This window comes from Pseudophryne corroboree, chromosome 7 (genome assembly GCF_028390025.1).
Source record: "Pseudophryne corroboree isolate aPseCor3 chromosome 7, aPseCor3.hap2, whole genome shotgun sequence".
Classification (NCBI taxonomy): Eukaryota; Metazoa; Chordata; class Amphibia; order Anura; family Myobatrachidae; genus Pseudophryne; species Pseudophryne corroboree.
Genome location: NC_086450.1, coordinates 67,969,502 through 67,993,350, shown reverse-complemented (window position 1 = coordinate 67,993,350; position 23,849 = coordinate 67,969,502). Strand labels below are relative to the sequence as shown.

At 42.3% G+C, this 23,849-nt stretch overlaps 3 protein-coding genes across 3 annotated transcripts; all 3 read left to right on the top strand.

Moving 5' to 3' along the window:
• Positions 1-4,248: 4,248 nt before the first annotated feature.
• On the top strand, positions 4,249-5,046 carry LOC134944022 (cyclin-dependent kinase 5 activator 1-like). The gene has a single exon (XM_063932563.1). It carries the CDS (start codon positions 4,249-4,251, stop codon positions 5,044-5,046), a length of 798 nt encoding a protein of 265 aa, XP_063788633.1.
• Positions 5,047-8,866: 3,820 nt separating this feature from the next.
• Positions 8,867-9,682, top strand: LOC134944021 (cyclin-dependent kinase 5 activator 1-like). The gene has a single exon (XM_063932562.1). It carries the CDS (start codon positions 8,867-8,869, stop codon positions 9,680-9,682), a length of 816 nt encoding a protein of 271 aa, XP_063788632.1.
• An 8,529-nt stretch (positions 9,683-18,211) lies between these two features.
• Positions 18,212-19,009, top strand: LOC134944019 (cyclin-dependent kinase 5 activator 1-like). Its single transcript, XM_063932561.1, has one exon. The coding sequence runs from the start codon at positions 18,212-18,214 to the stop codon at positions 19,007-19,009; it is 798 nt and encodes a 265-aa protein (XP_063788631.1).
• Positions 19,010-23,849: the final 4,840 nt, after the last annotated feature.

The following is a 23,849-nucleotide window of genomic DNA, read 5'->3' as shown; positions in this document are numbered from 1 at the left end:
TATTGGTGAGCATTGATGAAAATTCTGCAGCTCTGGCTTGAGAACCATAAAGTAGCTCAAATTCAGGCTTGGGAACCTAAGGCAAAAGAAACCCCATTTCAGGCTTGGGAACCTAAGGCAAAAGAAACCCAATTTTAGGCTTGGGAACCTAAGGCAAAGAAACCCAATTTCAGGCTTGGGAACCTAAGGCAAAGAAACCCACCCGTTGCTGTTATTGCATGGCTATCGGGCGTGGCCCCTTGGCGATGGGGTTACCAGTTCTTTAAGAATTGGTAGTGGCACAGCCACCATGGACCAACGCAATATTCATTTTTTGTTAAGTTAGAACAGTCTAAATGCGCAGCCCGACTTGCCATGACAGACATTTTTGACAACTTTCAGCTTAATTTGCAAAAAGAGGATTTTTGGTCACTTACCATTGAATAATTTTCTCTGAAGCAGGCTGTGGGACGCTGGACCATGGGATTGCAAGATGAGCTGGAGTTTGGCACTCAAACTACTGTCATTGTAATTCTAAGCTCCTCCCCCTGCAACTCCACAATACTAGCACTTCTTTTAAAAGAGTACGGTAAGGATTAGCAGTAACCCGGTGAAACTGTTACAACAAACCATTAGGGAAATGAGTCAAGAACCTGCACGTGAGGGAGGGAACACATTGTCCCACAGCCAGGGAAGAAATTAGATAGTTTTTCTGTCTGTAAATAGCAGAGGGGAGAAGAACTGGTGAATTATGGAAAGTGTACAAAAGTTTAGGGAGTAGCACCATCTTAGATACATATAAATTATTGGCAGATAAGAAGATCTTGGCCCATCTAATCTGCCCTTAGATAGATATGAAATAAAGAGATAAATACATAAATATCAGAAATACTGTATGTGAGATAGCAGAGGTGTAGCTAGGCGCCAAGGTGGCCGGAGCAAGGGCATGTTTTGGTGCCACCCTCCCCTATACTGAATTGGAGGCCTAGCCAACACGTGGTGGCATGTTACATTTGAAAAGAAACACTATTTAAAAATCCTAAATTGGTGACATGGGTGGTTGTAGACCTTGTGGAGCTCATGGTAATCTGATAATCTCCAAATATCTCAATTAAAATAATGCCCCAAATGTGACCCCCCACAGACCCAAACCCTCCCTAAACTCTCAATGAAAATACTGCATAAAAATTGCCCCACCCCCACATACACTATTCCATGGTCCCCAATGCCTTAACCCTAGAACTGATATCCAGACCTGATAATCCCACTATGCTTCAATGAAAATAATGTCCCAGAATTTCCTGAGAGGCAGAGAGAGGTGCTGCAACATCAATGTAGGGAGAAGTGCTGCAGCAGCCGGGGCAGAGAGATGGCACAGCAGCCTGGGCAGGACAGAAGTAACCCTGCTGCACAGCTACAAGCAGACAGTGAGACATATAAAGAGGGTGGGCAGAGCTCCGGCATGTGCCGGCTGTCAGTGTCTCCTGCTGTCGCCTCAGGCCTGCCCTGTTCCCTACCTAGTCTCCGAGTCAGTGTGTGCCCCCTGCTTCTCCTGTTCTGTGGCTGCCAGTACAGTGGCCTGTGGGAAGGGTGTGTGGGTGGGTGGCAGCGTGCCGTCTAACTATTCCGTGCCCAGAGCTCGCGCTCCACTGGAGCCACCCTCGGTACACCCCTGCTTGCGAGCAGGGCCTTCCTGCCTCTATGACTGTTATTACCCAGTTTTGTTTTATCTCTGTTGTTTCCAAATATAAAGCGCAACAGAATTTGCTGCGCTATCGAAGAAACTGTTACTAAAAGAATAATAAATTGGAGATAGGGGATGTGGTCGGCGTCCCGGCGGCCTGTATTCTGGCGGCTGTGTGACAGACACCGGAACACAGACTGCCGGAATGTCGAAGGTGAGTATCAGGGTATATGCACTAAGGGGGGTTGTTAGCCGTAGCCGCCACCTCCCCACAGGTTAGCCCTAGATGGCACCCCCCAAAGGTTATGGTAGGGGGCAGGAGAGGGGTAAAATACTTACCCGTGTACAGTGTCGGGATGCTGCAGTCGGTGTTGTAACTGTTGGCATGCTGACAGCCGGTATTTCATACCCAACCCGTAGATAGATATGAGATAGACAGGACATATATAGATACACGGTAGGGAGATAGATCTGAGATAGATATGACCTATATAGATATAAGGTAGGGAGATAGATATGAGATAGATATGACCTATACAGATATAAGGTAGGGAGATAGATATGAGATAGATATTACCTATACAGATATAAGGTAGAGAGATAGATATGAGCGGATATCCCCTATACAGATATAAGGTAGGGAGATAGATATGACCTATACAGATATAAGGTAGGGAGATAGATATGAGATAGATATGACCTATATAGATATAAGGTAGGGAGATAGATATGAGATAGATATGACCTATACAGATATAAGGTAGGGAGAAAGAAATGAGATAGATATGACCTATACAGATATAAGGTAGGGAGATAGATATGAGATAGATATGACCTATACAGATATAAGGTAGAGAGATAGATATGAGCGGATATCCCCTATACAGATATAAGGTAGGGAGATAGATATGAGATAGATATGACCTATATAGATATAAGGTAGGGAGATAGATATGAGATAGATATGACCTATACAGATATAAGGTAGGGAGATAGATATGAGATAGATATGACCTGTACAGATATAAGGTAGGGAGATAGATATGAGATAGATATGACCTATTTAGATTTAAGGTAGGGAGATAGATATGAGATAGATATGACCTATATAGGTATAAGGTAGGGAGATAGATATGAGATAGATATGACCTATACAGATATAAGGTAGGGAGATAGATATGAGATAGATATGACCTATACAGATATAAGGTAGGGAGATAGATATGACCTATACAGCTATAAGGTAGAAAGATAGATATGACCTATATAGATATAAGGTAGGGAGATAGATATGAGATAGATATGACCTATATAGATATAATGTACGGAGATAGATATGAGATATATATGACCTATATAGATATAAGGTAGGGAGATAGATATGAGATAGATATGACCTATACAGATATAACGTAGGGAGATAGATATGAGATAGATATGACCTATATAGATATAAGGTAGGGAGATAGATATGAGATAGATATGACCTATACATATATAAGGTAGGGAGATAGATATGACCTATACAGATATAAGGTAGGGAGATAGATATGAGATAGATATGACCTATATAGATATAAGGTAGGGAGATAGATATGAGATAGATATGACCTATATAGATATAAGGTAGGGAGATAGATATGACCTATATAGATATAAGGTAGGGCGATAGATATGGGGTGACAGTGTAAGTGTGTGATGTGTCTTGCAGCCATGCTTTAGGAAACAGCAGACTGCAACATAGTCAGCCACTGAACTGTGTGTCGCATTAGAAGGATACAAGCCTGTGATCCACTGTGCACTTACCTACAGGGTCAGTTTTACCAATACTACATTATATAAGAAAATAAACTACATAACAAGGATAGGCACAAGATTATTAAGAAAATACATCAGGTGCTGATTCTAAGCATCCATCGCATGTATCCACCAAATGTCCAATATTCAGCCATACACCCTCAGTTTCTGTTACATTATTACTTCAGTGCCAGCTGACATAGCCAGTGACCCGCTATTATCTCAGCGTTACATTCACAGACATGAAAGCATCTGACGTTATCTCATATTAAAAGGAAGAATCATTTTTCTTAAAACACAGAAAGAGTAGGAGAAGCGTTATGGATCCATTGCTGAAGGGAAATAATTTTGTATTTGTTTTATTTTCAACTAATTATATATCTCTCAGATTATTCAAAATATCTTATTATTTATTTATTTTACATATATTCCCTCCCTTACAGGGCTGTAATGAGGGGATAATACCTTCTACATTTTCACCAATTTTCAGCACTTGTTGAATTGCCTACATGTAGCTCATTTTCATATAAAGGCACAAAAGTCACCAGCTCATTTGCATGAACAACGCATCACAATCACCAGCTCAGTTGCATCACAGTGATGTCACAATGCCACAGTAAGCAGGGAAAACCTCTGATTACGACCTGCTGGACTCAATTGCTGCCCAGTGTTGAACCGGGCAGCATCAGTCACGTGCTGGAAACAGACCGTATCTATTGGATAACGTTTTACAATCAGACTCACCACAGATTACAGACACCGGATTTGCTGGCATTCCTTGAATAAGAATGTGGAACTGTATGCCATTTCCGTGCTGCCGCAAGGCGAGGCGGCCTGATGAGGACTCAAGTGGGAACCATCGCACTGAGAACAGCGAGACTGCAAGACCTGCCGAGAGACGTTCGCTCATCGCGCGCTTTAGGAGATTCATGTCTAAGAGGAGGCAAGGCAAAATGGGTGGAACCAACATTACCCACCTCATCACTGAGAGCAGGAAGGATTCCATGCTATCCTGTGTGGATCTCCCAGCCTTAATACAGGCCTCACATGATGCTCCTGACAAGGAACCTGGTAGAGACCAGGAAGTGCGCTCACCTGCAAAATCCAATATGGTGCAGGCATCGACCAGCGACCTGTTCAGCTGTCTAATGGAGTTCCTCTGTCGCAGGTGTAAAGAATTCGTGGAGTTATCACCAACATATATTGCTCTATGGATAACCGCTGTTGACAACTTCCTCTATCAATACTGGCGGAATGTCAGTTTCATCACTCCGACCAATCTAGTGTTTCTCTACATGCTGTGCCGAGAGGTCATGTCATCCGAGCTGCTCAGCGAGTGGGAGCTAATCGCAAGTCTATCAACATGTCTGTATGTATCCTATGCATACGTGGGCAGTGAGCTCTCCTACCCACTGATGCCGTTCCCTGTTGAATGCTCGAAGGAAGCCTTTTGGAGTCGTTGCCTCTATGTTATCAACCTAATGAGTGCAAAGATGCTCCGCTTCCATGCTGACCCCCAGTATTTTGCCCAGGTCTTTGAGGATCTTAAAGCTGAGGGTGGACAGAAGGATATTACATCAGCTTAAAATCATACTGGACAGGCCCCGTTACCAAAACCGGCGGTGCGGCCTCAAAAGTGGATCAGCCTCCCATCAGAGGTGGTAGAGGCTAACAGTAAACAGTAATTGTGGTGAGCATTGATGAAAATTCTGCAGCTCTGGCTTGAGAACCATAAAGTAGCTCAAATTCAGGCTTGGGAACCTAAGGCAAAAGAAACCCCATTTCAGGCTTGGGAACCTAAGGCAAAAGAAACCCAATTTTAGGCTTGGGAACCTAAGGCAAAGAAACCCAATTTCAGGCTTGGGAACCTAAGGCAAAGAAACCCACCCGTGGCTGTTATTGCATGGCTATCGGGCGTGGCCCCTTGGCGATGGGGTTACCAGTTCTTTAAGAATTGGTAGTGGCACAGCCACCATGGACCAACGCAATATTCATTTTTTGTTAAGTTAGAACAGTCTAAATGCGCAGCCTGACTTGCCATGACAGACATTTTTGACAACTTTCAGCTTAATTTGCAAAAAGAGGATTTTTGGTCACTTACCATTGAATAATTTTCTCTGAAGCAGGCTGTGGGACGCTGGACCATGGGATTGCAAGATGAGCTGGAGTTTGGCACTCAAACTACTGTCATTGTAATTCTAAGCTCCTCCCCCTGCAACTCCACAATACTAGCACTTCTTTTAAAAGAGTACGGTAAGGATTAGCAGTAACCCGGTGAAACTGTTACAACAAACCATTAGGGAAATGAGTCAAGAACCTGCACGTGAGGGAGGGAACACATTGTCCCACAGCCAGGGAAGAAATTAGATAGTTTTTCTGTCTGTAAATAGCAGAGGGGAGAAGAACTGGTGAATTATGGAAAGTGTACAAAAGTTTAGGGAGTAGCACCATCTTAGATACATATAAATTATTGGCAGATAAGAAGATCTTGGCCCATCTAATCTGCCCTTAGATAGATATGAAATAAAGAGATAAATACATAAATATCAGAAATACTGTATGTGAGATAGCAGAGGTGTAGCTAGGCGCCAAGGTGGCCGGAGCAAGGGCATGTTTTGGTGCCACCCTCCCCTATACTGAATTGGAGGCCTAGCCAACACGTGGTGGCATGTTACATTTGAAAAGAAACACTATTTAAAAATCCTAAATTGGTGACATGGGTGGTTGTAGACCTTGTGGAGCTCATGGTAATCTGATAATCTCCAAATATCTCAATTAAAATAATGCCCCAAATGTGACCCCCCACAGACCCAAACCCTCCCTAAACTCTCAATGAAAATACTGCATAAAAATTGCCCCACCCCCACATACACTATTCCATAGTCCCCAATGCCTTAACCCTAGAACTGATATCCAGACCTGATAATCCCACTATGCTTCAATGAAAATAATGTCCCAGAATTTCCTGAGAGGCAGAGAGAGGTGCTGCAACATCAATGTAGGGAGAAGTGCTGCAGCAGCCGGGGCAGAGAGATGGCACAGCAGCCTGGGCAGGACAGAAGTAACCCTGCTGCACAGCTACAAGCAGACAGTGAGACATATAAAGAGGGTGGACAGAGCTCCGGCATGTGCCGGCTGTCAGTGTCTCCTGCTGTCGCCTCTGGCCTGCCCTGTTCCCTACCTAGTCTCCGAGTCAGTGTGTGCCCCCTGCTTCTCCTGTTCTGTGGCTGCCAGTACAGTGGCCTGTGGGAAGGGTGTGTGGGTGGGTGGCAGCGTGCCGTCTAACTATTCCGTGCCCAGAGCTCGCGCTCCACTGGAGCCACCCTCGGTACACCCCTGCTTGCGAGCAGGGCCTTCCTGCCTCTATGACTGTTATTACCCAGTTTTGTTTTATCTCTGTTGTTTCCAAATATAAAGCGCAACAGAATTTGCTGCGCTATCGAAGAAACTGTTACTAAAAGAATAATAAATTGGAGATAGGGGATGTGGTCGGCGTCCCGGCGGCCTGTATTCTGGCGGCTGTGTGACAGACACCGGAACACAGACTGCCGGAATGTCGAAGGTGAGTATCAGGGTATATGCACTAAGGGGGGTTGTTAGCCGTAGCCGCCACCTCCCCACAGGTTAGCCCTAGATGGCACCCCCCAAAGGTTATGGTAGGGGGCAGGAGAGGGGTAAAATACTTACCCGTGTACAGTGTCGGGATGCTGCAGTCGGTGTTGTAACTGTTGGCATGCTGACAGCCGGTATTTCATACCCAACCCGTAGATAGATATGAGATAGACAGGACATATATAGATACACGGTAGGGAGATAGATATGAGATAGATATGACCTATATAGATATAAGGTAGGGAGATAGATATGAGATAGATATGACCTATTTAGATATAAGGTAGGGAGATAGATCTGAGATAGATATGACCTATATAGATATAAGGTAGGGAGATAGATATGAGATAGATATGACCTATACAGATATAAGGTAGGGAGATAGATATGAGATAGATATGACCTATACAGATATAAGGTAGGGAGATAGATATGACCTATACAGCTATAAGGTAGAAAGATAGATATGACCTATATAGATATAAGGTAGGAAGATAGATATGAGATAGATATGACCTATATAGATATAATGTACGGAGATAGATATGAGATATATATGACCTATATAGATATAAGGTAGGGAGATAGATATGAGATAGATATGACCTATACAGATATAACGTAGGGAGATAGATATGAGATAGATATGACCTATATAGATATAAGGTAGGGAGATAGATATGAGATAGATATGACCTATACATATATAAGGTAGGGAGATAGATATGACCTATACAGATATAAGGTAGGGAGATAGATATGAGATAGATATGACCTATATAGATATAAGGTAGGGAGATAGATATGAGATAGATATGACCTATATAGATATAAGGTAGGGAGATAGATATGACCTATATAGATATAAGGTAGGGCGATAGATATGGGGTGACAGTGTAAGTGTGTGATGTGTCTTGCAGCCATGCTTTAGGAAACAGCAGACTGCAACATAGTCAGCCACTGAACTGTGTGTCGCATTAGAAGGATACAAGCCTGTGATCCACTGTGCACTTACCTACAGGGTCAGTTTTACCAATACTACATTATATAAGAAAATAAACTACATAACAAGGATAGGCACAAGATTATTAAGAAAATACATCAGGTGCTGATTCTAAGCATCCATCGCATGTATCCACCAAATGTCCAATATTCAGCCATACACCCTCAGTTTCTGTTACATTATTACTTCAGTGCCAGCTGACATAGCCAGTGACCCGCTATTATCTCAGCGTTACATTCACAGACATGAAAGCATCTGACGTTATCTCATATTAAAAGGAAGAATCATTTTTCTTAAAACACAGAAAGAGTAGGAGAAGCGTTATGGATCCATTGCTGAAGGGAAATAATTTTGTATTTGTTTTATTTTCAACTAATTATATATCTCTCAGATTATTCAAAATATCTTATTATTTATTTATTTTACATATATTCCCTCCCTTACAGGGCTGTAATGAGGGGATAATACCTTCTACATTTTCACCAATTTTCAGCACTTGTTGAATTGCCTACATGTAGCTCATTTTCATATAAAGGCACAAAAGTCACCAGCTCATTTGCATGAACAACGCATCACAATCACCAGCTCTGTTGCATCACAGTGATGTCACAATGCCACAGTAAGCAGGGAAAACCTCTGATTACGACCTGCTGGACTCAATTGCTGCCCAGTGTTGAACCGGGCAGCATCAGTCACGTGCTGGAAACAGACCGTATCTATTGGATAACGTTTTACAATCAGACTCACCACAGATTACAGACACCGGATTTGCTGGCATTCCTTGAATAAGAATGTGGAACTGTATGCCATTTCCGTGCTGCCGCAAGGCGAGGCGGCCTGATGAGGACTCAAGTGGGAACCATCGCACTGAGAACAGCGAGACTGCAAGACCTGCCGAGAGACGTTCGCTCATCGCGCGCTTTAGGAGATTCATGTCTAAGAGGAGGCAAGGCAAAATGGGTGGAACCAACATTACCCACCTCATCACTGAGAGCAGGAAGGATTCCATGCTATCCTGTGTGGATCTCCCAGCCTTAATACAGGCCTCACATGATGCTCCTGACAAGGAACCTGGTAGAGACCAGGAAGTGCGCTCACCTGCAAAATCCAATATGGTGCAGGCATCGACCAGCGACCTGTTCAGCTGTCTAATGGAGTTCCTCTGCCGCAGGTGTAAAGAATTCGTGGAGTTATCACCAACATATATTGCTCTATGGATAACCGCTGTTGACAACTTCCTCTATCAATACTGGCGGAATGTCAGTTTCATCACTCCGACCAATCTAGTGTTTCTCTACATGCTGTGCCGAGAGGTCATGTCATCCGAGCTGCTCAGCGAGTGGGAGCTAATCGCAAGTCTATCAACATGTCTGTATGTATCCTATGCATACGTGGGCAGTGAGCTCTCCTACCCACTGATGCCGTTCCCTGTTGAATGCTCGAAGGAAGCCTTTTGGAGTCGTTGCCTCTATGTTATCAACCTAATGAGTGCAAAGATGCTCCGCTTCCATGCTGACCCCCAGTATTTTGCCCAGGTCTTTGAGGATCTTAAAGCTGAGGGTGGACATGGGAGGCTAACAGTAAACAGTAATTGTGGTGAGCATTGATGAAAATTCTGCAGCTCTGGCTTGAGAACCATAAAGTAGCTCAAATTCAGGCTTGGGAACCTAAGGCAAAAGAAACCCCATTTCAGGCTTGGGAACCTAAGGCAAAAAAAACCCAATTTTAGGCTTGGGAACCTAAGGCAAAGAAACCCAATTTCAGGCTTGGGAACCTAAGGCAAAGAAACCCACCCGTGGCTGTTATTGCATGGCTATCGGGCGTGGCCCCTTGGCGATGGGGTTACCAGTTCTTTAAGAATTGGTAGTGGCACAGCCACCATGGACCAACGCAATATTCATTTTTTGTTAAGTTAGAACAGTCTAAATGCGCAGCCCGACTTGCCATGACAGACATTTTTGACAACTTTCAGCTTAATTTGCAAAAAGAGGATTTTTGGTCACTTACCATTGAATAATTTTCTCTGAAGCAGGCTGTGGGACGCTGGACCATGGGATTGCAAGATGAGCTGGAGTTTGGCACTCAAACTACTGTCATTGTAATTCTAAGCTCCTCCCCCTGCAACTCCACAATACTAGCACTTCTTTTAAAAGAGTACGGTAAGGATTAGCAGTAACCCGGTGAAACTGTTACAACAAACCATTAGGGAAATGAGTCAAGAACCTGCACGTGAGGGAGGGAACACATTGTCCCACAGCCAGGGAAGAAATTAGATAGTTTTTCTGTCTGTAAATAGCAGAGGGGAGAAGAACTGGTGAATTATGGAAAGTGTACAAAAGTTTAGGGAGTAGCACCATCTTAGATACATATAAATTATTGGCAGATAAGAAGATCTTGGCCCATCTAATCTGCCCTTAGATAGATATGAAATAAAGAGATAAATACATAAATATCAGAAATACTGTATGTGAGATAGCAGAGGTGTAGCTAGGCGCCAAGGTGGCCGGAGCAAGGGCATGTTTTGGTGCCACCCTCCCCTATACTGAATTGGAGGCCTAGCCAACACGTGGTGGCATGTTACATTTGAAAAGAAACACTATTTAAAAATCCTAAATTGGTGACATGGGTGGTTGTAGACCTTGTGGAGCTCATGGTAATCTGATAATCTCCAAATATCTCAATTAAAATAATGCCCCAAATGTGACCCCCCACAGACCCAAACCCTCCCTAAACTCTCAATGAAAATACTGCATAAAAATTGCCCCACCCCCACATACACTATTCCATAGTCCCCAATGCCTTAACCCTAGAACTGATATCCAGACCTGATAATCCCACTATGCTTCAATGAAAATAATGTCCCAGAATTTCCTGAGAGGCAGAGAGAGGTGCTGCAACATCAATGTAGGGAGAAGTGCTGCAGCAGCCGGGGCAGAGAGATGGCACAGCAGCCTGGGCAGGACAGAAGTAACCCTGCTGCACAGCTACAAGCAGACAGTGAGACATATAAAGAGGGTGGGCAGAGCTCCGGCATGTGCCGGCTGTCAGTGTCTCCTGCTGTCGCCTCTGGCCTGCCCTGTTCCCTACCTAGTCTCCGAGTCAGTGTGTGCCCCCTGCTTCTCCTGTTCTGTGGCTGCCAGTACAGTGGCCTGTGGAAAGGGTGTGTGGGTGGGTGGCAGCGTGCCGTCTAACTATTCCGTGCCCAGAGCTCGCGCTCCACTGGAGCCACCCTCGGTACACCCCTGCTTGCGAGCAGGGCCTTCCTGCCTCTATGACTGTTATTACCCAGTTTTGTTTTATCTCTGTTGTTTCCAAATATAAAGCGCAACAGAATTTGCTGCGCTATCGAAGAAACTGTTACTAAAAGAATAATAAATTGGAGATAGGGGATGTGGTCGGCGTCCCGGCGGCCTGTATTCTGGCGGCTGTGTGACAGACACCGGAACACAGACTGCCGGAATGTCGAAGGTGAGTATCAGGGTATATGCACTAAGGGGGGTTGTTAGCCGTAGCCGCCACCTCCCCACAGGTTAGCCCTAGATGGCACCCCCCAAAGGTTATGGTAGGGGGCAGGAGAGGGGTAAAATACTTACCCGTGTACAGTGTCGGGATGCTGCAGTCGGTGTTGTAACTGTTGGCATGCTGACAGCCGGTATTTCATACCCAACCCGTAGATAGATATGAGATAGACAGGACATATATAGATACACGGTAGGGAGATAGATCTGAGATAGATATGACCTATATAGATATAAGGTAGGGAGATAGATATGAGATAGATATGACCTATACAGATATAAGGTAGGGAGATAGATATGAGATAGATATGACCTATACAGATATAAGGTAGAGAGATAGATATGAGCGGATATCCCCTATACAGATATAAGGTAGGGAGATAGATATGACCTATACAGATATAAGGTAGGGAGATAGATATGAGATAGATATGACCTATATAGATATAAGGTAGGGAGATAGATATGAGATAGATATGACCTATACAGATATAAGGTAGGGAGATAGATATGAGATAGATATGACCTATACAGATATAAGGTAGGGAGATAGATATGACCTATACAGCTATAAGGTAGAAAGATAGATATGACCTATATAGATATAAGGTAGGGAGATAGATATGAGATAGATATGACCTATATAGATATAGTGTACGGAGATAGATATGAGATATATATGACCTATATAGATATAAGGTAGGGAGATAGATATGAGATAGATATTACCTATACAGATATAACGTAGGGAGATAGATATGAGATAGATATGACCTATACAGATATAAGGTAGGGAGATAGATATGAGATAGATATGACCTATATAGATATAAGGTAGGGAGATAGATATGAGATTGATATGACCTATACAGATATAAGGTAGGGAGATAGATATGACCTATACAGATATAAGGTAGGGAGATAGATATGAGATAGACATGACCTGTACAGATATAAGGTAGGGAGATAGATATGAGATAGATATGACCTATTTAGATATAAGGTAGGGAGATAGATATGAGATATATATGACCTATATAGATATAAGGTAGGGAGATAGATATGAGATAGATATGACCTATACAGATATAAGGTAGGGAGATAGATATGAGATAGATATGACCTATACAGATATAAGGTAGGGAGATAGATATGACCTATACAGCTATAAGGTAGAAAGATAGATATGACCTATATAGATATAAGGTAAGGAGATAGATATGAGATAGATATGACATATATAGATATAATGTACGGAGATAGATATGAGATAGATATGACCTATATAGATATAAGGTAGGGAGATAGATATGAGATAGATATGACCTATACAGATATAATGTAGGGAGATAGATATGAGATAGATATGACCTATACAGATATAAGGTAGGGAGATAGATATGAGATAGATATGACCTATACAGATATAAGGTAGAGAGATAGATATGAGCGGATATCCGCTATACAGATATAAGGTAGGGAGATAGATATGACCTATACAGATATAAGGTAGGGAGATAGATATGAGATAGATATGACCTATATAGATATAAGGTAGGGAGATAGATATTAGATAGATATGACCTATACAGATATAAGGTAGGGAGATAGATATGAGATAGATATGACCTATATAGATATAAGGTAGAAAGAAAGATATGAGATAGATATGACCTGTATAGATATAAGGTAGGGAGATAGATATGAGATAGATATGACCTATTAAGATATAAGGTAGGGAGATAGATATGAGATAGATATGACCTATATAGATATAAGGTAGGGAGATAGATATGACCTATACAGCTATAAGGTAGAAAGATAGATATGACCTATATAGATATAAGGTAGGGAGATAGATATGAGATAGATATGACCTTTATAGATATAATGTATGGAGATAGATATGAGATATATATGACTAATATAGAGATATAAGGTAGGGAGATAGATATGAGATAGATATGACCTATACAGATATAACGTAGGGAGATAGATATGAGATAGATATGACCTATACAGATATAAGGTAGGGAGATAGATATGAAATAGATATGACCTATATAGATATAAGGTAGGGAGATAGATATGAGATAGATATGACCTATATAGATATAAGGTAGGGAGATAGATATGAGATAGATATGACCTATACAGATATAAGGTAGGGAGATAGATATGACCTATACAGATATAAGGTAGGGAGATAGATATGAGATAGATAAGACCTGTACAGATATAAGGTAGGGAGATAGATATGAGATAGATATGACCTATTTAGATATAAGGTAGGGAGATAGATATGAGATAGATATGACCTATATAGATATAAGGTAGGGAGATAGATATGACCTATACAGATATAAGGTAGGGAATTAGATATGAGATATATATGACCTATACAGATATAAGGTAGGGATATAGATATGACCTATACAGCTATAAGGTAGAAAGATAGATATGACCTATATAGATATAAGGTAGGGAGATAGATATGAGATAGATATGACCTATATAGATATATTGTACGGAGATAGATATGAGATATATATGACCTATATAGATATAAGGTAAGGAGATAGATATGAGATAGATATGACCTATACAGATATAACGTATGGAGAGAGATATGAGATAGATATGACCTATACAGATATAAGGTAGGGAGATAGATATGAGATAGATATGACCTATATAGATATAAGGTAGGGATATAGATATGAGATAGATATGACCTATACAAATATAAGGTAGGGAGATAGATATGACCTATACAGATATAAGGTAGGGAGATAGATATGAGATAGATATGACCTATATAGATATAAGGTAGGGAGATAGATATGAGATAGATATGACCTATATAGATATAAGGTAGGGAGATAGATATGAGATAGATATGACCTATATAGATATAAGGTAGGGAGATAGATATGATATAGATATGACCTATACAGATATAAGGTAGGGAGATAGATATGACCTATACAGCTATAAGGTAGAAAGATAGATATGACCTATATAGATATAAGGTAGGGAGATAGATATGACCTATACAGCTATAAGGTAGAAAGATAGATATGACCTGTATAGATATAAGGTAGAAAGATAGATATGAGATAGATATGACCTGTACAGATATAAGGTAGGGAGATAGATATGAGATAGATATGACCTATTTAGATATAAGGTAGGGAGATAGATATGAGATAGATATGACCTATATAGATATAAGGTAGGGAGATAGATATGAGATAGATATGACCTATACAGATATAAGGTAGGGAGATAGATATGAGATAGATATGACCTATACAGATATAAGGTAGGGAGATAGATATGACCTTTAAAGCTATAAGGTAGAAAGATAGATATGACCTATATAGATATAAGGTAGGGAGATAGATATGAGATAGATATGACCTATATAGATATAATGTACGGAGATAGATATGAGATATATATGACCTATATAGATATAAGGTAGGGAGATAGATATGAGATAGATATGACCTATACAGATATAACGTAGGGAGATAGATATGATATAGATATGACCTATACAGATATAAGGTAGGGAGATAGATATGAGATAGATATGACCTATATAGATATAAGGTAGGGAGATAGATATGAGATAGATATGACCTATATAGATATAAGGTAGGGAGATAGATATGAGATAGATATGACCTATACAGATATAAGGTAGGGAGAGAGATATGACCTATACAGATATAAGGTAGGGAGATAGATATGAGATAGATATGACCTGTACAGATATAAGGTAGGGAGATAGATATGAGATAGATATGACCTATTTAGATATAAGGTAGGGAGATAGATATGAGATAGATATGACCTATATAGATATAAGGTAGGGAGATAGATATGACCTATACAGATATAAGGTAGGGAGATAGATATGAGATAGATATGACCTATACAGATATAAGGTAGGGAGATAGATATGACCTATACAGCTATAAGGTAGAAAGATAGATATGACCTATATAGATATAAGGTAGGGAGATAGATATGAGATAGATATGACCTATATAGATATAATGTACGGAGATAGATATGAGATATATATGACCTATATAGATATAAGGTAGGGAGATAGATATGAGATAGATATGACCTATACAGACATAACGTATGGAGATAGATATGAGATAGATATGACCTATACAGATATAAGGTAGGGAGATAGATATGAGATAGATATGACCTATATATAGATATAAGGTAGGGAGATAGATATGAGATAGATATGACCTATACAGATATAAGGTAGGGAGATAGATATGACCTATACAGATATAAGGTAGGGAGATAGATATGAGATAGATATGACCAATATAGATATAAGGTAGGGAAATAGATATGAGATAGATATGACCTATATAGATATAAGGTAGGGAGATAGATATGACCTATATAGATATAAGGTAGGGAGATAGATATGAGATAGATATGACCTATACAGATATAAGGTAGGGAGATAGATATGACCTATACAGCTATAAGGTAGAAAGATAGATATGACCTATATAGATATAAGGTAGGGAGATAGATATGAGATAGATATGACCTATATAGATATAATGTACGGAGATAGATATGAGATATATATGACCTATATAGATATAAGGTAGGTAGATAGATATGAGATAGATATGACCTATACAGTTATAACGTAGGGAGATAGATATGAGATAGATATGACCTATACAGTTATAAGGTAGGGAGATAGATATGAGATAGATATGACCTATATAGATATAAGGTAGGGAGATAGATATGAGATAGATATGACCTATATAGATATAAGGTAGGGAGATAGATATGAGATAGATATGACCTATATAGATATAAGGTAGGGAGATAGATATGAGATAGATATGACCTATACAGATATAAGGTAGGGAGATAGATATGACCTATACAGATATATGGTAGGGAGATAGATATGAGATAGATATGACCTGTACAGATATAAGGTAGGGAGATAGATATGAGATAGATATGACCTATTTAGATATAAGGTAGGGAGATAGATATGAGATAGATATGACCTATATAGATATAAGGTAGGGAGATAGATATGAGATAGATATGACCTATACAGATATAAGGTAGGGAGATAGATATGAGATAGATATGACCTATACAGATATAGGGTAGGGAGATAGATATGACCTATACAGCTATAAGGTAGAAAGATAGATATGACCTATATAGATATAAGGTAGGGAGATAGATATGAGATAGATATGACCTATATAGATATAATGCACGGAGATAGATATGAGATATATATGACCTATATAGATATAAGGTAGGGAGATAGTTATGAGATAGATATGACCTATACAGATATAACGTATGGAGATAGATATGAGATAGATATGACCTATACAGATATAAGGTAGGGAGATAGATATGAGATAGATATGACCTATATAGATATAAGGTAGGGAGATAGATATGAGATAGATATGACCTATACAGATATAAGGTAGGGAGATAGATATGACCTATACAGATATAAGGTAGGGAGATAGATATGAGATAGATATGACCTATATAGATATAAGGTAGGGAGATAGATATGAGATAGATATGACCTATATAGATATAAGGTAGGGAGATAGATATGAGATAGATATGACCTATATAGATATAAGGTAGGGAGATAGATATGGGGTGACAGTGTAAGTGTGTGATGTGTCCTGCAGCCATGCTTTAGGAAACAGCAGACTGCAACATAGTCAGCCACTGAACTGTGTGTCGCATTAGAAGGATACAAGCCTGTGATCCACTGTGCACTTACCTACAGGGTCAGTTTTACCAATACTACATTATATAAGAAAAGAAACTACATAACAAGGATAGGCACAAGATTATTAAGAAAATACATCAGGTGCTGATTCTAAGCATCCATCGCATGTATCCACCAAATGTCCAATATTCAGCCATACACCCTCAGTTTCTGTTACATTATTACTTCAGTGCCAGCTGACATAGCCAGTGACCCGCTATTATCTCAGCGTTACATTCACAGACATGAAAGCATCTGACGTTATCTCATATTAAAAGGAAGAATCATTTTTCTTAAAACACAGAAAGAGTAGGAGAAGCGTTATGGATCCATTGCTGAAGGGAAATAATTTTGTATTTGTTTTATTTTCAACTAATTATTTATCTCTCAGATTATTCAAAATATCTTATTATTTATTTATTTTACATATATTCCCTCCCTTACAGGGCTGTAATGAGGGGATAATACCTTCTACATTTTCACCAATTTTCAGCACTTGTTGAATTGCCTACATGTAGCTCATTTTCATATAAAGGCACAAAAGTCACCAGCTCATTTGCATGAACAACGCATCACGATCACCAGCTCAGTTGCATCACAGTGATGTCACAATGCCACAGTTAGCAGGGAAAACCTCTGATTACGACCTGCTGGACTCAATTGCTGCCCAGTGTTGAACCGGGCAGCATCAGTCACGTGCTGGAAACAGACCGTAGCTATTGGATAACGTTTTACAATCAGACTCACCACAGATTACAGACACCGGATTTGCTGGCATTCCTTGAATAAGAATGTGGAACTGTATGCCAATTCCGTGCTGCCGCAAGGCGAGGCGGCCTGATGAGGACTCAAGTGGGAACCATCGCACTGAGAACAGCGAGACTGCAAGACCTGCCGAGAGACGTTCGCTCATTGCGCGATTTAGGAGATTCATGTCTAAGTGGAGGAAAGGCAAAATGGGTGGAACCAACTTTACCCACCTCATCACTGAGAGCAGGAAGGATTCCATGCTATCCTGTGTGGATCTCCCAGCCTTAATACAGGCCTCACATGATGCTCCTGACAAGGAACCTGGTAGAGACCAGGAAGTGCGCTCACCTGCAAAATCCAATATGGTGCAGGCATCGACCAGCGACCTGTTCAGCTGTCTAATGGAGTTCCTCTGCCGCAGGTGTAAAGAATTTGTGGAGTTATCACCAACATATATTGCTCTATGGATAACCGCTGTTGACAACTTCCTCTATCAATACTGGCGGAATGTCAGTTTCATCACTCCGACCAATCTAGTGTTTCTCTACATGCTCTGCCGAGAGGTCATGTCATCCGAGCTGCTCAGCGAGTGGGAGCTAATCGCAAGTCTATCAACATGTCTGTATGTATCCTATGCATACGTGGGCAGTGAGCTCTCCTACCCACTGATGCCGTTCCCTGTTGAATGCTCGAAGGAAGCCTTTTGGAGTCGTTGCCTCTATGTTATCAACCTAATGAGTGCAAAGATGCTCCGCTTCCATGCTGACCCCCAGTATTTTGCCCAGGTCTTTGAGGATCTTAAAGCTGAGGGTGGACAGAAGGATATTACATCAGCTTAAAATCATACTGGACAGGCCCCGTTACCAAAACCGGCGGTGCGGCCTCAAAAGTGGATCAGCCTCCCATCAGAGGTGGTAGAGGCTAACAGTACACAGTAATTGTGGTGAGCATTGATGAAAATTCTGCAGCTCTGGCTTGAGAACCGTAAAGTAGCTCAAATTCAGGCTTGGGAACCTAAGGCAAAAGAAACCCCATTTCAGGCTTGGGAACCTAAGGCAAAAGAAACCCAATTTTAGGCTTGGGAACCTAAGGCAAAGAAACCCAATTTCAGGCTTGGGAACCTAAGGCAAAGAAACCCACCCGTGGCTGTTATTGCATGGCTATCGGGCGTGGCCCCTTGGCGATGGGGTTACCAGTTCTTTAAGAATTGGTAGTGGCACAGCCACCATGGACCAACGCAATATTCATTTTTTGTTAAGTTAGAACAGTCTAAATGCGCAGTCAGACTTGCCATGACAGACATTTTTGACAACTTTCAGCTTAATTTGCAAAAAGAGGATTTTTGGTCACTTACCATTGAATCATTTTCTCTGAAGCAGGCTGTGGGACGCTGGACCATGGGATTGCAAGATGAGCTGGAGTTTGGCACTCAAACTACTGTCATTGTAATTCTAAGCTCCTCCCCCTGCAACCCCACAATACTAGCACTTCTTTTAAAAGAGTACGGTAAGGATTAGCAGTAACCCGGTGAAACTGTTACAACAAACCATTAGGGAAATGAGTCAAGAACCTGCGCGTGAGGGAGGGAACACATTGTCCCACAGCCAGGGAAGATGAAATTAGATAGTTTTTCTGTCTGTAAATAGCAGAGGGGAGAAGAACTGGTGAATTATGGAAAGTGTACAAAAGTTTAGGGAGTAGCACCATCTTAGATACATATAAATTATTGGCAGATAAGAAGATCTTGGCCCATCTAATCTGCCCTTAGATAGATATGAAATAAAGAGATAAATACATAAATATCAGAAATACTGTATGTGAGATAGCAGAGGTGTAGCTAGGCGCCAAGGTGGCCGGAGCAAGGGCATGTTTTGGTGCCACCCTCCCCTATACTGAATTGGAGGCCTAGCCAACACGTGGTGGCATGTTACATTTGAAAAGAAACACTATTTAAAAATCCTAAATTGGTGACATGGGTGGTTGTAGACCTTGTGGAGCTCATGGTAATCTGATAATCTCCAAATATCTCAATTAAAATAATGCCCCAAATGTGACCCAAACCCTCCATAAACTCTCAATGAAAATACTGCATCAAAATTGCCCCACCCCCACCCCCACATACACTATTCCATAGTCCCCAATGCCTTAACCCTAGAACTGATACCCAGACCTGATAATCCCACTATGCTTCAATGAAAATAATGTCCCAGAATTTCCTGAGAGGCAGAGAGAGGTGCTGCAACATCAATGTAGAGAGAAGTGCTGCAGCAGCCGGGGCAGAGAGATGGCACAGCAGCCTGGGCAGGACAGAAGTAACCCTGCTGCACAGCTACAAGCAGACAGTGAGACATATAAAGAGGGTGGGCAGAGCTCCGGCATGTGCCGGCTGTCAGTGTCTCCTGCTGTCACCTCTGGCCTGCCCTGTTCCCTACCTAGTCTCCGAGTCAGTGTGTGCCCCCTGCTTCTCCTGTTCTGTGGCTGCCAGTACAGTGGCCTGTGGGAAGGGTGTGTGGGTGGGTGGCAGCGTGCCGTCTAACTATTCCGTGCCCAGAGCTCGCGCTCCACTGGAGCCACCCTCGGTACACCCCTGCTTGCGAGCAGGGCCTTCCTGCCTCTATGACTGTTATTACCCAGTTTTGTTTTATCTCTGTTGTTTCCAAATATAAAGCGCAACAGAATTTGCTGCGCTATCGAAGAAACTGTTACTAAGAGAATAATAAATTGGAGATAGGGGATGTGGTCGGCGTCCCGGCGGCCTGTATTCTGGCGGCTGTGTGACAGACACCGGAACACAGACTGCCGGAATGTCGAAGGTGAGTATCAGGGTATATGCACCAAGGGGGGTTGTTAGCCGTAGCCGCCACCTCCCCACAGGTTAGCCCTAGATGGCACCCCCCAAAGGTTATGGTAGGGGGCAGGAGAGGGGTAAAATACTTACCCGTGTACAGTGTCGGGATGCTGCAGTCGGTGTTGTAACTGTTGGCATGCTGACAGCCGGTATTTCATACCCAACCCGTAGATAGATATGAGATAGACAGGACATATACAGATACACGGTAGGGAGATAGATATGAGATAGATATGACCTATATAGATATAAGGTAGGGAGATAGATATGAGATAGATATGACCTATACAGATATAATGTAGGGAGATAGATATGAGATAGATATGACCTATACAGATATAAGGTAGGGAGATAGATATGAGATAGATATGACCTATACATGTCACGATCCGGGTATCTGGACGCCATTTCTTACCCATCAGATGCCTCCTAAGGCTGGCTCAGCGCTCCAGGACCAGATCCCATCTGTTATCCTGATGTGTACATTCCTGTATCCTCTCCTGTCACTCTGGGACACTGTCACAGTAAACGCCATATTACACCTGGCATGGCGTCTCCCGCGGCCTCCGCCGCCGTCCCTGAACTTCTGCATGCAGAGTGTCTGAGTGGCGATTACGTCAGCTGCGGCCTCCGCTGTGTCCGCGTGGTTGGATGTGCATCTGTCAGCCTGGCGCCTCCTGTCTCCAGTGGCCGGCGCCGCCATTGCTGTTTTCATTACCACATGGATTACAAACCAAACTTCCCTCCAAGTGTCTGCATGGGCGCAGCCATCTTGGATTCTGTCAGCTGATCATTTACTCCAATCTATTGTCAGTATTGTTAATCTGCATAATTGCCTAGCCAATCCCTTCCTTGCTGCAGGTATAAATACACTGTGCCTGAGCAAGGAAGGCGTCAGTGCTTTGGTTGTCAAACCTAGTTCCTGTTTGTCTCTCTCCTGTGATTGTCTTCCAGGTTCCAGCTCCTGTCTCAAGACTTCCACCATAGAGACCCGCACCAGCATTCCACCTGCGGTGTAGCCTGACTCTCCGATCCATTGTGGATTCATCTGTTTCCAGCTACAACATTACCTGCTTCCAGCCCAGCTTCCAGCAGAGTACAGCTTCTCTTAAAGGGCCGGTGTCCTTTCTACACTTTACCACTCTCCACCGGTATTATTATTTCTCCGCTCTCAAGTTCTACATTTCATTCATATTGCATCGCTCTCAAGCTTCATTTATTATTTAACTGGTTCCAGCCAGTATCCACTCCGTGCTAACAACAGTCTGGTTCCAGCCAGTATCCACAGCAGCCGTTTTATCTTCAGCAACCCAGCTTTTCCTGGAACACCAGCTGGTACAATCCTGGGTTATCTCCACTGCTACAGTCGGGCCTGGTAAGGACTTTCCATCTAGAAGATTATAAGAACTATCTCACACTACCAGAGCCCTGTGGCTCCTGCCACCCTGTAGTACCCAGGAACTGTATTTATTCTTTGCTGACTTTTATGTTTTCTTTTACTGCTGCTGTGTTGCGGAGTTGTCATAATAAACATCATTGACTTTTATCCAAGTTGTCGTGGTCACGCCTTCGGGCAGTTATTATTCATGTTACTTACATGTCCAGGGGTCTGATACAACCTCCCAGGTTCCGGTACATCTCAGCCCCTACAACTGAGGCTGCCTCCCGTCAGCTCAGGCCCTCAGTTGTGACAGTAAGCACTGACCTAATAAATCCAGCCGGAGACCAGGATCAAGCGGCCAGGCCGATGCAAGAACTGGCAGCCCGACTAGAACATCAGGAGGCTGCACAGGGCCACATCATCCGCTGTCTCCAGGATTTCTCTACTCGGCTGGATGGGATTCAGACAACTCTCCGTGGATCAGGCGCGTCTGGTGCGTCAACCACAGTGACTCCAGCTATAACCCCACCCACCTTACCCATTTCTGCTCCACGTCTTCATCTTCCAACGCCAGCAAAATTTGACGGATCTCCAAGATTCTGCAGGGGATTTCTCAACCAGTGTGAGATTCAGTTTGAGCTACAACCTGGCAATTTTCCCAGTGACCGTACAAAAATTGCCTACATTATTTCTCTTCTCAGTGGCTCAGCCCTTGATTGGGCATCACCGTTATGGGAGAGGTCCGACACCCTGCTATCTTCCTACACTGCCTTCGTGTCAACATTCAGGCGCATCTTCGACGAGCCAGGCCGGGTAACCTCAGCTTCATCCGAGATTCTCCGTTTACGCCAGGGGTCACGTACTGTAGGACAATATCTGATACAGTTCCAGATCCTGGCATCCGAACTGGCATGGAACGACGAGGCCCTGTATGCTGCATTCTGGCATGGCTTATCTGAGCGTATTAAAGATGAGTTAGCTACCAGAGACTTACCCTCTAAGTTAGATGAGCTAATCTCACTCTGCACGAAAGTTGATTTACGTTTCAGAGAGAGAGCAACTGAGCGTGGAAGATCATCTGCTCCAAAATCTTCTGCTCCTCCTCCTCGCCAACTGTCACCAACTAAAGATGAGCCCATGCAAATTGGGCGTTCCCGTTTAACTCCTGCTGAGCGCCGAAGACGTCTCTCCGAGTCTCTCTGTCTTTACTGTGCAGCTCCGTCTCACACCATCAATGCCTGTCCCGAACGTCCGGGAAAACTCCAAACCCTAGCTCGCCCAGGAGAGGGCCGGCTAGGAGTAATGATCTCCTCTCCATCTCCTCATGATTGTAATCTCCCAGTGTCGCTCCAAATTGCTCAACGTTATCGGAACGTCATTGCCCTCCTTGATTCCGGAGCAGCTGGGAACTTTATTACCGAAGCCTATGTTAAACGGTGGTCCCTACCCA